This window comes from Haematobia irritans, chromosome 3 (genome assembly GCF_050003625.1).
Source record: "Haematobia irritans isolate KBUSLIRL chromosome 3, ASM5000362v1, whole genome shotgun sequence".
NCBI lineage: Eukaryota > Metazoa > Arthropoda > Insecta > Diptera > Muscidae > Haematobia > Haematobia irritans.
Genome location: NC_134399.1, coordinates 97,728,186 through 97,744,427, shown reverse-complemented (window position 1 = coordinate 97,744,427; position 16,242 = coordinate 97,728,186). Strand labels below are relative to the sequence as shown.

The 16,242-nt window shown below is 29.5% G+C and overlaps 1 protein-coding gene across 1 annotated transcript in view; it reads left to right on the top strand.

Annotated features, from left to right (window-relative positions):
• The window catches only part of Ten-a (Teneurin-a transmembrane protein), a 610,089-nt gene that overhangs the window by 437,756 nt on the left and 156,091 nt on the right, over nucleotides 1-16,242 (top strand). Inside the window, exons 5-7 of the mRNA XM_075299300.1 lie at nucleotides 2,732-4,054; nucleotides 12,019-12,213; nucleotides 13,283-13,492. Coding sequence (XP_075155415.1) covers nucleotides 2,732-4,054; nucleotides 12,019-12,213; nucleotides 13,283-13,492 — 1,728 coding nt within the window. The remainder of the gene's footprint in view (nucleotides 1-2,731; nucleotides 4,055-12,018; nucleotides 12,214-13,282; nucleotides 13,493-16,242) is intronic.

The window sequence follows — 16,242 nt, the reverse complement described above, 5'->3', positions numbered from 1 at the left end:
TTCTCAAAATTTTATTTCTTTATAGAAAAATTTCTCAAAATTTTATTTCTATATAGAAAATTTATTTCTATAGAAAATTTATGAAGTGCAAAATATCAAAAATTCTATCAACCTATCAAACAATAAAAGATCTACCATTTCTGGTGGAATTCTACCAACTTTGCAACGTGTCTACCACCCAATTTTACTACTTTAGACTACTTTAGAAGTATATGTTCGTTCATCTCGTTTCATATTTCCAGCATTTGGGAGACGATCACCAGTCTCATGGTCTTGTGGTTCGAAATCTTGACCTTATTGCAGCTTGCTGGATTTGAAAAAATTGTAATTTTTAAATTATTTTTTTTTTCTACAGCAGAGCGGTTGCTTTATTTTCTTAAAAAAAAAACATGTCAAAAATGTATTAAGGATTTTTGTGAGGAATTGAAGTTAAATTTGGGGATTTTTGAGGACGAAAAAATCATAATTTGGGGAAAGAACTATTACGAGTGGAGGTTTTTCGATGAAATACAGATACATTGATTGTTAGGCAAATTTACAAAAGTAATTTTTCAAATTTCTATAAAAAAATATATAAATTCTTTCGATTTATATTTTTTATTAATTGAAATATGCAAACATGTGCCATCTTTTATTGCGAGAGACAATTTTTGTGTCTTTTTGGGATATTATCAACGGTAAACTGCTCTGATGCCTTATTAAATATATAAGCAAATGAGCCGCCATTGTCCATTAACTCATCCGATTTAAATAAGACATAAAATGTCTAGAAAATCCTAGTAATATATTACAATCGAACGACAAAATTTTTATTTACTTTTATCGATATTTTTATTTTTTTTATAAGTTTGCCAGTATGGAAATGTTAAATATTTCTCTTATTTTATTTACATATTTATACTATAAATGCAAACAGAAACACCAACAACTAAAGCGGTTTAAGTAAAATATAGTATTTAATTTCTCACACCATTACAAGTTACTAATTTCTTCATTTTGTGCTCCATGCCAGATTTAATTAAAATTTCGTTATTTCCACAATATCCATTTCAATTGAAATCCTTTTTGCTTTTGTTTGATTAATTTGCCGTTTCGGCATTTTGACACCAAGATCATCATATTTCAATTTATTATTTCATTTCCAATTAAAACGAGATTTATTACACTTTTTCCCACACCACACAGGTTGGCTAAATTTGGCAAAAATATGAATCGAGTACAAATATTGGTTTTAATACAACATTAACTCCAAGCCAATGGAAAATATATACCCCTGAAAGACCTGGTGGGTGTGCAATGGGCAAAACGAAGAGATTCAAACTAAATCGAAAACAAAAAAATAAATATTAAACTTTTGACACACTTCCGTTTAACCTAAAAAATGGATGAATAAACACAACGTGCTAAAACGCAAAGAGTGAGGAAGAGAGACAGATACTCAGAAAGTTGAATAGACATGAATGTATTAAGGGGTGAGATATCTGATGGGTATTTCTCTCAGGGGTTTTTTAAACAAATTCAACGCATACTTTTAGGCAAAACAGCGATAAATATTTTTTGTTTTGTTTTTTTTAGAGTTTGTGAAGAAGTTTTGTTTGGTCGATAGTGTCCTGTACCTGTGTGTGAGAGTGAACTGTCTAAAGTAATATTCAAATAAATAAAAAATAAATTTATCAGGTCAAGAGGTTGAGTAAAAGTTTGCACTTTACTGGTTAAGCGTTTAGTTTTAGCATGTAATAAATTATGCGCAATAAAATGGAAACGAATGAATTACTAGAGTAAAAAGTGCCATTACCAGTGCCAGTGCCAGTATTGCCCATCCATTAGGGAAATAAAATGCAAACGAGTCTAAACCCTAAAGGAAATCGAAAATGATAAAATGCCTATCACAACGATTGGTGGCTAAGAATCCACTTTGGAAATCCCGGACCCAGAGAAATATGAAAGTTGTGCAGTTTTGTAATATATCTATCGATAACTTGTTCAAACATGACTGAAAACGAATGATTTATGGTGACTTTTAGTCACCATAAAAAAAATCTAAAAATGAATATAGGACCAAGGATTGCAACGATAGCTATGCAAAAATGCATATATCTACTCAAGTCCACAAACTTTAAACGTTTCGTGTTTGAACAAATCGATTTAAAGTTCGAATTGTAAAAAATTGGTTCTTTAACACTTGCTGAAGTGGCAGAGTGAAGTCTCAAGTCATTCTAGTTTTTATTTTTTACATCTCTTTCTCTTGCCACTATTGAATGCCTTTTGCATTTATTGGCAAAGTTTAGCCACAATGATAGAGAGAGAGAGAGAGAAAAAAAGGGTAAAACGACAAGTCAGCAAAACTGTTTTCTATTTTGAGGCGTATCCACAAAAGCACGTTTCATTGCATACTTTTCAGCTGCAATATATAATTTGCCCTGCATAGAAAGCCAACATGATTTATAGAGTAAAATTTGTTCTGGTTTTATAAGTGGACGTTTTGCTGGCATTTGCATATGTTAATGCGACCCTATTTTTTTTCATATGATAAGCATATTTGCAAACTGATATCTTTGTTCGAGAAAGACAAATGATTTAAAATTTTTTATAATACTGTTTTTTTTTTGGTCCCTACCTTTTGGAGATAAAATAAGATCTTTACATTATTAACACCTTTTTTCTATTGAATATTCCTATTTTGTACAGAAAAATTTTAATAGAATTTCTTTTTTTCCTCTTTTTATTTTAGCTGTAAGCTCCATGAAACCCAATATGGACACCACAAATTGCATCCTAGTCCAAGATGTTAAATCACAACCACATGATCTACATGGCAATGCAAAAACAAACATACTCAACGGTAATAGCCTCCAACCCACTGCCTATCCCACAGAAGAATCAATACAGACCAGTACCTCCGACCATAGCAGCTCAAGTACTGGCGGTATTGGTGGCCTGGCCATTGGGGCTGGTGGTTTCCAAAATTTGGCCCCCTCGCTACAATTGCAACATCAACAACAGCTTCTGTTGCAACAGCAACAACCGCATACAATCAATCAGCAAATTGGACTGGGAATAAATAGCAACATAATGTTGGGTCAAGATGCTACATTGCCCCATCTGCAGGACCAATCGTATACGGCACAACAGCAACAACAGCAGCACCATCATCAGCCTTTGCTGAAGTGGCCACAGGTAGTCGAACTGAAGGATTTCAATGAGTTGTACCATGCCAATATACCAGCCTATCAATTTTGGACTTTGGAATTCCGCAACAAACATCCGGCCTTTGTTCGTTTCAATTTCACCCTGCCCTGGGGTGCAAATTTTGCCGTTTATTCGCGTCGCAATGTAGCGCCATCCGTAACCCAATATGATTTTGTTGAATTTATCAAAGGTGGTCGTGTTGATAGCCATTTAAGGCATAGACGTAGTGCTGTCAATGCAAATGAGTCCTCGGAACGTGAATTCAACAAAGATCTCGATGAGAATGGCGATTTATCAATGGAAACAATGTCCGCAGAACATTTGCAACGTTTGTCTTACCGTCGTGGACCCTCCTCCCCGTTTGCTGCATCACGACGACATTACTTTAATGACGGCCATGATGCCTTTGACTCCGATGAGGATGATGTTGTGGACGATGCTGCCATTGCTGCTGATGATGATGACGATGCTGATGACAACAACGATTCGTTTGAATCATCGTCCTCCTCTTTTGAATATGCGGGTGATATTGAAACACCATTGGACACAGCCAAACACTATGCTCAACATTTGAGATATCGTCAGCATCGTGTCAGGCGTTCAGCGGCCGGAATGGATGGCGGTTTACCTGCCTTGGACATGGACACAATGATGGTGAATGTTTCCCTATTGCAATATTTGGACACGGGTCTATGGTTTATTTCCGTTTACAATGATGAATTGGTCTCACATTCCGTCACACTGATTGTTGAAGAGGCAGAGGGCGTTAGTACCACTTGTCCCAATGATTGTTCTGGGCGAGGCAGTTGTTACTTGGGTAAATGCGATTGCATCGATGGCTATCAGGGTGTTGACTGCTCAAAAAGTAAGTAGATATTCTCGCAAATGGCATACAAGGTAATCTGGCTATGGAGATTTTTCTTTTTTGGTTTTACGTTATTTTGCTTACATCAAATAAAGTTTAATTGAAAACGGAAAAGGGACCCTATATACAAATTGAAAACTTAAACATAATCTCATGTAACTAGAAGACTTATATTTATATAGGAATCCATATAAACTTCATTCAATTAAAGCATATTTTTAGGAGGAATATGGAAAGCTAATACTTTTTCTCTATTTACAAACAATTAATTAAAAATTTCAAAAATTATCTATTTTACTCAAATTTATTTGTTAATTTTTAAAAAGCATATCCTTTTAGTCTCAAAGCATAACGATATTCATTTGACATTTCCAACCTTCAAATCAATTTGTAAGGCTTCGTTTAAAAGAAAAACACTTACAGCATACCTTAAGGCTTAACGTTGCCTGTATGCATTTACATTTTGTAATGAAATTTAAAGTCATTATTTATCACCTTACCGACTGCCAGCAGGTAGTGTAAAAAGGACACAAAGGGGAAAACATGGAAAATAAACAACAAAAGCTGTCACCATCACCTGTTTTTCTCCCAAGCTATAGTTGAATTGAAAGAAAAACAAACAAGGACAAAAAGTAATGTTGTTTTCAACCAATTTTCTTGCAACAACATATCGCAGAACATACCCTAAAATAAACAATGATACACACACACACATATCGAATCCTGTATATGAGGTGTTCCAATGAAAAAATCCAATTAATTAAATTAAGTTTAAATTTAACCAAATTAAATTAAATTAAATTAAATTAAATTAAATTAAATTAAATTAAATTAAATTAAATTAAATTAAATTAAATTAAATTAAATTAAATTAAATTAAATTAAATTAAATTAAATTAAATTAAATTAAATTAAATTAAATTAAATTAAATTAAATTAAATTAAATTAAATTAAATTAAATTAAATTAAATTAAATTAAATTAAATTAAATTAAATTAAATTAAATTAAATTAAATTAAATTAAATTAAATTAAATTAAATTAAATTAAATTAAATTAAATTAAATTAAATTAAATTAAATTAAATTAAATTAAATTAAATTAAATTAAATTAAATTAAATTAAATTAAATTAAATTAAATTAAATTAAATTAAATTAAATTAAATTAAATTAAATTAAATTAAATTAAATTAAATTAAATTAAATTAAATTAAATTAAATTAAATTAAATTAAATTAAATTAAATTAAATTAAATTAAATTAAATTAAATTAAATTAAATTAAATTAAATTAAATTAAATTAAATTAAATTAAATTAAATTAAATTAAATTAAATTCAGCCTGTAGCACTCGAAGTGAACAGACGCACTGTTTTCGTTACGCGCATACTTGCTATATCGTATCGCTGTTTTTATTTTTACTTTTCGTTCTCTCGCATTTGTTTCAATAATACGTATATTGAAAAATGAATCAACTAAAAGTTCCTGAAAATATTTGTGGTCACTGTTTAACGCCAATTATGACAACCAATTTTGTTTTCTGTCATAATTGTAATAAAAAATTCCATTTTAATCCATGTACTGTTTTATCAGAAAGTACATATAATGGTATGGGCGCAGCGAAAAAAGCCGAATGGAAATGCCACCAGTGTAAGCCACGCAGCAAATCTCCCAACAATTTCTATGGTACATATGTGTACAATGAGGATAGTTCAACACAAAGTTCTCCGATGCAACAACAATTGGATGAACTTTCAGAAAATAATACAACAAGTGTTTCGAAGCAACCAAGAGACAGTTCTGATGGCAATAACTCTCAAAGTAAGAGGTTTAGAGAGGCTCTTGTGTCGACATCCAAGTCGGGAATCGATGAAATGAAAGCCGATATGAAGCAAATGAAAGAATTCATGGCTCAACTCGTATCCAATATGAGTAATCTCACCTCCAAATTTGAAAGTACAATGTCCAAAATTGATGAGAATCTCTCAATTTTAAACAAACAGGTAGCTGAGTTACAAAACAGGGATAATGTAAAAGAAAAACAAATAAATGATATGGAAGGAAGAATAAACAAACTGGAGCAAAAAATCATAGAACGAAATGTCGAATTAAACAATATTCAAAACAAAGATGTAGAAGCAGTCGAACTTGCTAAAGCAATAGCAACGAATTTGGATGTGAAGTTGATGGAGAGTGATATTTCTAATGCCTATCACATTAAAAACAAAGGAAGAGTTGTTGTTGAGTTTGCATCGATCATCAAGAAAAGAGAGATAATGGGGAAAATTCAAAGACATCGAATAGAGGATCCATTACCTAGAGAGGGACAGCAGAGAGCAAATTTTATATATGTTAATGATCAACTTACTGCAAACAATCGCCGATTGCTTTGGCTAGCAAAAACCAAAGCAAAGGAATCGAATTGGAAATTTGTATGGGTGAAAAATGGAATGATTTTTGCAAAGAAGTCTGAAAATACAAATGCTATTCTTATTAATAATAATTCCGACCTTGAACTAATTTGCCAATCTGTTATGAACAATCAATCTCAATCGAATTAAATTATTTTTGTGAAAAATCTAACATAAAAAAATACTGCAAAGAAAATTAATAAACAATATTAAAACAATACAGAAGTGTGTATTTCTATCATTTATTGTTTTTTTCCATTTTTGTATGACAATCCAAATTGCGATGAATATACCACAAACTTTAACACTGGAAAATTTCTCTAAAATAAACCAACCGGTAATTGATGGCTCACTTTCTTTAATATATATGAACATAAGATCACTGAGAAAAAATTTTGTTCCTTTCTTGGCTGGCATTGATGCACAAATAAAAAAAGTTGATATTATAGTTCTAGTGGAAACCAATATCAATGACAATGAAAACCAATTTTACATGATACGTGGTTTCAACACAGTGTTTGCTAATAGAACAGCTAGAGGAGGAGGTATTGCTGTGTACATAAAAGAAACCATTAACTACTCTTCTACTCTCTTAAATATGCATTCTCATGAATGTCTAAAAATTGATTTAGAAATAAATAAAGAGAGCGCTTCATTGCTCACAATATATCGCCCTCCTTCTCTGAATGTTAACCAATTTATGATTGAGATGGAACATAACATAAAGAATATAAATAAAAAACAAAACTTAATAGTTGTTGGAGACATGAATCTTGACATAATGAAGCTCAACATCACAACAAACAATTATATAGACATTCTCTCGTCGCATGGCTTGAAATGCATAATAAATGAAACAACAAGAGAAAATATTCATAACGACACGAAAACTTGTATTGATCATCTCTTCGTGAGATGCAACGAATCAAAACCAAAAAATACGAAGATATATTCTGCTGTAGTAACAACAACTATATCTGATCACTACTCTCTTTATGCAATGTTGTTTACTGATGACTATACGGGAGAACAAAACAAAAATATTAATGTGGGTAGTGTGATAAGTGAGGTAAAATTTAATAGATGCATTAATGATGTAGATTGGAATTTGGTAATGCAAAGAAATACAAACACACATGATCTTTTCAGAGAGATACATAATGTATTCTGTGAGATTTATGACAAATCAAAAGAAATAAAAATATTTAAAAACAAAAGAAGAAAACCAAATCCTTGGATGAATAGTGGTTTAATTAAAATGTGTAACGTGCGCGACCACTTGTACAAGAAATGGAAAAACAATCGTAATAATGAATCTTATGAAAACCAATATAAACAATTCAGAAACAAAGTCAACAAAATCCTTGTATACGCCAAAAATGAATATTACAGAATAGAGTTAATAAAACGGAGAAGTGACATTAGGTCCTCATGGAGGATAATTAATGAGATTATTGGCAAAAAATCAGAATGTGTTGATGAGATGATTAAAAGCAATTTTAAAAATGAGAATATAATGTCTGTTACGAATAACTTTGCTATTCAATTCAGGGAAAATGTAAATAAAATCATACATGAATGTGATATTAAGACTTGTATTTACAGCGAAAGAAGAATATCCAATACTTTGTTCTTGTACCACACAGACGAAGAAGAAATTTTTAACATTCTTAGCCATTTAAATATAAAGAAAAGTGCTGGTGTTGACAACATACGTGCTAAAGATTTACGAAACTACTCACAAATGCTCACGCCGGTAATAACATCTCTTATAAACCAGAGTATGAATGATGCTGTAATTCCAAAATTATTAAAAACATCTTTGATTAGGCCAATTTTCAAAAACGGGATAAAGAATGATTTTAATAACTATAGGCCTATATCAATACTACCAGTAATTGAAAAAGTAATGGAAGAAGTGATGGTTAGGAGGCTCATGGATTTTCTTAAGAAATATAAGGTTATACACCACAATCAATATGGCTTCCAAAAAGGAAAAAGCATAAATAAACTTCTTGGTAGATTTACAAATGAGATTAATTCTAGTTTGGACAATAATTTAAACTGTTTGGTAACTTTTATTGACTTCAGCAAAGCATTTGACACTCTGTCACATTCCAAACTTATAGATGCCCTAGAAAGGAATGGTATACGTGGAAACTGTCTCAATTGGTTCCGCAATTATCTTCAATTTCGATCCTACCACGTAAAAATAGATACAAGTCTCAGCAATGAACAGAATATATCGCATGGCGTTCCACAGGGATCTAAACTTGGTCCGATTTTATATATTATATATGCTAATGAAATGCTCAATATACTCAAAAACTGCACTGCATATGCGTATGCTGACGATACAGCTATTGTCGTAAAGCATAAAGATTTAGACACAGCACAGCGAACTATGCAGAAGGAATTCAACAATCTCATCAAATGGTGCCACGATAACGGTCTAGTTATCAATTTTACAAAGACAAAAATCATGCACATAAAACCTCCACACATACCAGATACAAACATTGATATAATTTTCCATGACTACAAGTGTTTACATGATTCTCAAAGAAATCCTTCCAATGATAATTGTCAAAACACAATTGAAAGAGTGCAAATATACAAATACTTGGGGATTCTGGTTGATAATAAATTTAAATGGAAACCGCATATTGATAATCTTCAGAAAAAACTTCACCAATCGTCGTACGCACTCTTTCATTTACGTAACTGCGCTCCACCTCATGTTGTTAAACAAGCGTACCTTTCTCTATGTGAATCATATCTCAGATATGGAATTATAGCCTGGGGAAACTCTACATACTGTAAATCTTTACAGAATACACAATATCGCTTAATTAAAAATATCATACAGTCAAAACGTTATACAGAACTCTTAATCTCACCCAATGATTACTCAATTCAAAACACCAACAACTATAATATGGCTGACTCCAACATTGATTTTATAAATACTGGCAACAGAGACGGAAACAGCAGAAATCAACACACACCAACAAATACAACTCATAACATTTCAACTACAAACACAACTCTCAGAAGAGACGATAACATAACACACAGCAACAACATTGAATCTATAAATAATGGAAACGGATATGGTAACAACCGAACTCAATACACACTAACAAACACAACATACAACATTCCAACAACTATCAGAAGAGATGATAACATAACACAAACCTGTAACACCCACAGTGATACAAACACAGTTAACACTACACAACATGCTTATTTTGGTTTCACAAACACTACAAACCCTAACAACAACTATGTAAAACAATTTATGCGCAGTGAGAGATTGCTCAATATTCAAAGTATTCATAAAATAACGGTCTGCGCAGAATTTTTTGACGATCAAAGCTTGTTGGAACGGATTGATCATCAACAGAACACAAGAAGGAAGAAAGAAGGACGCTACAAAATCCCGAGGCATAGAACCACATACGGGAAGAATTCTTTGGCCATTCAATTACCGAATATTTTAAATGCATTACCTTTGAATTTATTTAATCTCAAAGATAAATTGAAATTAAAAAAGAATTTAATAGACTATTTACTTGAAAATCAATGAAAAACTAAATTAACTTTGAATATTATAATTATTTAATGTATTTAAGAATTTTTATATAATACTTCTTTTATAACATTAAGTCTCTTCAAGACACTTCAATACTTTCCTGCAGAAAAACCGCAATGGTTTCGCGGGTCTATATTATTGTGTAATGATAAATGAATTATTCAATAAAGGAAATTATAAAAAAAATTAAATTAAATTAAATTAAATTAAATTAAATTAAATTAAATTAAATTAAATTAAATTAAATTAAATTAAATTAAATTAAATTAAATTAAATTAAATTAAATTAAATTAAATTAAATTAAATTAAATTAAATTAAATTAAATTAAATTAAATTAAATTAAATTAAATTAAATTAAATTAAATTAAATTAAATTAAATTAAATTAAATTAAATTAAATTAAATTAAATTAAATTAAATTAAATTAAATTAAATTAAATTAAATTAAATTAAATTAAATTAAATTAAATTAAATTAAATTAAATTAAATTAAATTAAATTAAATTAAATTAAATTAAATTAAATTAAATTAAATTAAATTAAATTAAATTAAATTAAATTAAATTAAATTAAATTAAATTAAATTAAATTAAATTAAATTAAATTGAAATGCAATGCAATGCAATGCAATGCAATGCAATGCAATGCAATGCAATGAAATGAAATGAAATGAAATGGAATGAAATGAAATGAAATGAAATGAAATGAAATGAAATGAAATGAAATGAAATGAAATGAAATGAAATTAAATTAAATTAAATGAAATTAAATGAAATTAAATGAAATTAAATGAAATTAAATGAAATTAAATTAAATTAAATTAAATTAAATTAAATTAAATTAAATTAAATTAAATTAAATTAAATTAAATTAAATTAAATTAAATTAAATTAAATTAAATTAAATTAAATTAAATTAAATTAAATTAAATTAAATTAAATTAAATTAAATTAAATTAAATTAAATTAAATTAAATTAAATTAAATTAAATTAAATTAAATTAAATTAAATTAAATTAAATTAAATTAAATTAAATTAAATTAAATTAAATTAAATTAAATTAAATTAAATTAAATTAAATTAAATTAAATTAAATTAAATTAAATTAAATTAAATTAAATTAAATTAAATTAAATTAAATTAAATTAAATTAAATTAAATTAAATTAAATTAAATTAAATTAAATTAAATTAAATTAAATTAAATTAAATTAAATTAAATTAAATTAAATTAAATTAAATTAAATTAAATTAAATTAAATTAAATTAAATTAAATTAAATTAAATTAAATTAAATTAAATTAAATTAAATTAAATTAAATTAAATTAAATGAAATGAAATGAAATGAAATGAAATGAAATGAAATGAAATGAAATGAAATGAAATGAAATGAAATGAAATGAAATGAAATGAAATGAAATGAAATGAAATGAAATGAAATGAAATGAAATGAAATGAAATGAAATAAAATAAAATAAAATGAATTAAATAAAATTAAACCAAAACAAATGAAATGAAATGAAATGAAATGACATGACATGACATGAATGTGATAAATAATGACTTTAAATTTCATTACAAAACATAAATTCATATAGGAAATCTAAAGTCCTAAGGTATGTTGTAAGTGTTTTTCTTTTAAATGAAATGAAAACTAAATTAAACATGTTTGTCCTTGAACGCCTCATATACAGAAACTAAATATGTAGTTTCACCTGAAAACCCTAGGAAAAAATACGGCGACAATGATGACGACAGTCCGTAATACTTGCAATAACTTTTTACTGTTGCTGGTATTGTTGTTCGAAGAGGTTTCCTATGGTTAGGTTGTTTTCTTTTCTGTTTATATGGTACATGGCCCAAATAAAATCAAACAAACCAAACAACACATAAACTAAATCCTTTTCTTCTTCTCCACCTTGTTTTCATTTTTCCAATTCCATTGATATACAGGCGTTTGTCCAGTTTTATGCTCAGCTCATGGTCACTATGGTGGTGGGGTGTGTCACTGTGAAGAGGGCTGGAAGGGCTCTGAATGTGATATACCTGTGGGTGAATGTGAAGTGCCGAATTGTTCGAGTCATGGCCGATGCATTGAAGGTGAATGCCATTGTGAACGTGGTTGGAAAGGACCTTTTTGTGATCAACGTAAGTATGGCAAACGATTTACAAATAAACGCTTACAACAATTTTTAAGTAAAAGAAAAACATAACTGGGGGCAAGTCCAAACAAAACACACAACACCCAAAACTCTACGAAGGAAGAAATTTTGTGTTGGCTATCTTTACACTAAAGAAAAAGTTTGCCATAAGACAAACATTTCCAGGAAGTTTTTTGTTTGTTTTGTTTTTGAAAAATGCCAGTAAGTTTTTGTAAGAGCATAACAATGTGAAAGAATGAAATGATTTCCTTCCTATTAGAGCAATCTGTTGTTTTTCTGTGTTTAATCTAAAGTTGGAAAAAAATCATTTAAATGTCCAACAACATATGCCAGGTCAACTAGCCATGGTAACTAACTTTAGCTAACAACAATCTGGTATTTTTCTTTGCAATGCTGGACAATTTAATGACCTTTTTCAAACGTGTTAAACATGCTAATATTTCCATCCTTTCTTTGGTTATAAGTGCTAACATATGTATATATTTGGTCAAATTAAATGCAAACTATACTAAATCTTATTGGAGTGCTAATTGAAGAAAGGAGAAATTTCCAAATTTAAAAATTTATAAAAAGTTAAAGTAGACTTTATTTTAAATTTTACACGTAATGCCTCCAAGTAGGTTTTCTTTGAAAAATAATAAGAATTTCGAAAATCAAAGTATACTTTCAGGCATGTTATAAATAAAAACTGAACTTTAATGGCCTATCAGTGAATTGGCATATAATAAAGTTAAAAATGAATATAATAAAAATATTGTGATTTTTTTTTTAATAAAAAAATATATATAAATATATGTATCAAAAACGAAATATTTCCTCAGTGTGTTGAGTTAGGTTTTTATGTATTTTATTTGACCACCTCCTTTGCCTTTTGTGAATTGTAATTTTAATAATAATAATAATAATAACAATAATTTTAACAACAAATGTTTCCCTTTTTTCTTTTCTCATTCTATCTTTCCCATTTTCCTCCGTCTTCATGGCCTCCTTCTTGAATCCTACAAAATCCCAAATTCTTTGTTACCCTTGCTATGCTATATATGCCATATCCATAGATGATTGCTTGGATCCCTTGTGTTCTAGCCATGGCACTTGTGTGGCTGGCCAATGTTATTGTAAGGCTGGCTGGCAAGGTGAAGATTGTGGTACCATTGATCAGCAGGTTTATCAATGTCTGCCCGGTTGCTCGGAACATGGCACTTATGACTTAGAAACTGGCCAGTGTGTCTGTGAGCGCCACTGGACTGGACCGGATTGTTCGCAAGGTAAGTGTAAACCTAAATGTATTTTATAAATGGAAAGAGGTTTTGTAAAATGAATTCATGTGAGCAAAATTGCAATCTAATTATTACATCCTTAATGGCAAGAGAGCTAGCTTTACACAGGAAGGAAAATTTGCAATTCGAATTTCCTATAGAATATTGTTCATGACAAATTTGTAAACAAATTCGAAAATAAATTTATATGGGAGAAAACTCTTATTTTCTATTTAAAATGCCATATTTCGAAAGATCAAAAAGTTACCCAGCAAAAAAAGCATCGCCAAAAAAGTAGTGAAGATGTTCTCTTTGGATTCGGAAGTGGTGTAAAATTGACGCAGAAGTGATGAATTTAACATGGGGTTGTCCTAGGACGGATGCCCACCATTGCAACAGCCGCTGAACTGAATTTGCATCCCCTCTCAAGGTGTGAGGCGAATTCAGTGTTTTGGATGTGACTTAAGAAATTTTGTGATATTTTGACAAAAAAATATTAATTTTTTTTGTTATGATTTCTAATGCATTATAAAGCTTGTCTGGAACTTTTGTGATCAAATATTTTCAAAAATTCGAAATTTTTCTACAAAGGATTTAGCATTTTTTTCGGCTAAATTTAAATAATTTGTACCATTTTATTCTTAATTCTTAATCAGTTTTTAATCCATTTCAAACACAAAAAAAAAATAAATTTCCCAATAAAAATATGAAAAAAGCGAGTTATAAAGAAATTGACTCAAATTAACTTCCAGTGCCGTTAAAATAAAGAAAATCTTTGGAAGAGCATTTCAAGAAGTTCTTTTAAAGTCGTGCCTTGAGAAGAACTTCCATTTTTTTTTGCTGGTTAAGAATAAAAATATCTCAAATTTAAATAAATAAAAATTTTCTATAGGACAGTAGGTCCCACATTTTCTGTACTACCCTAATGAAAATGGAATATGTTATTCATGATAAATTTATATGGTTGTATAAGTAAATGCTTTTTTGAACAATTGAAAAATTTCGTAAAATCAAAAATAATCCAATTTCGAACAAAAAATACCGCAACATTAAATACAAAGACAAATGTTTCCATATTTTTCTAAACTTGGCTAATGAAATTGAAAAATGTTATTCATGCCAAAAAACATTGGTAACATTTTTTTATATGAAAAAACCCAATTTAGGATAAAAACCATTTCAAAATCAATTAAGACAATTTCTATGAAGAAAATAATGTCTACAATTTCCCCATATATCACAACTTAAGATTTTCCTTTTTTCTTAAGCGTATTGCTGTTTACTTACTGTATTTTACATTTTGTATAGCATACTTAAAGGCGTTACTAATTGATAAAATTCAATTAAAACTCTTGGCGCTTTAATAAATTCATGGCATATATATTTATTTGTAATATAGCTTCTATGGCATATTCCCTTCCACCCTCTAATATCTAAAGCAACGTCTATTCACTTTGCTCCCTAGAGCCAGGGCAACAACCTCTTTCAATAATGTTAGTTAATTAATTTATGCCACAACATCACCATAACTTTGATAACAATAACATGGTATGGCATGTTACTCTTATGTATAATATTGCTTTCCTATGTTATAGGTAAATTAATTGAAAAATTCTTTAATTTTTATCATAATTCATAAAGTATATTGTAGGTGCTGTACGCAATTCATACTTTATAATATAAAACATTTTATAACACAGAAGACATGATAGATTTGAATTTGAAGTTTGTAAAAACACAAAAAAATTATACCATACATTCATTCGTTATTATACCCTTCACCACTACTGTGGTACAGGGTATAATAAGTTTGTGCATTTGTATGTAACGCTAAGAAGGAAAAGTCTGAGACCCATCGTTTAGTATACCGATCGTCTTAGAATTAAATTCTGAGTCGATTTAGCGATGTCCGTCTGTCTGTCTGTCTGTATGTCTGTCTGTCCGTCTGTCTGTCTGTCTGTCTGTCTGTCTGTTGGTGTATTTTTGTGTGCAAAGTACAGCTCGCAGTTTTAGTCCGTTTGTTCTAAAATTTGGTATAGGGTCCTGTTTCGGCTCAAAGACGATCCCTATTGATTTTGGAAAAATCGGTTCAGATTTAGATATAGCTGCCATATATATTTTTCACCGATCTGGTCATAATTGGCGTGTAAATCAACCGATCTTCCTCAAATTCCGTACATCCGAATATTTTATGAGTCTCGAAAAACTTGCAAAATATCAGCAAAATCGGTTCAGATTTAGATATAGCTCCCATATATAGCTTTCGCCCGATTTACATTCATTTGCCTACAGAGGCCAATTTTTTGCTCCGATTTAGTTGAAATTTTGCACAGGGAGTAGAATTAGCATTGTAACTATGCGTGCCAAATTTGGTTGAAATCGGTTCAGTTTTAGATATAGCTCCCATATATATCTTTCGCCCGATATGGACTAATATGGTCCTAGAATCCAGAGGTTTGGCCTAATTTGATTGAAATTTTGCACTAGGAGTACAACTAGTAGTGTAGTCAAGTGTGCCAAATTTGATTGAAATCGGTTCAGATTTAGATATAGCTCCCATATATATCTTTCGCCCGATATGGACTAATATGGTCCTAGAATCCAGAGGTTTGGCCTAATTTGATAGAAATTTTGCACTAGGAGTACAACTAGTAGTGTAGTCAAGTGTGCCAAATTTGATTGAAATCGGTTCAAATTTAGATATAGCTCCCATATATAGCTTTCGCCCGATTTACACTCATATGACCACATAGGCCAAT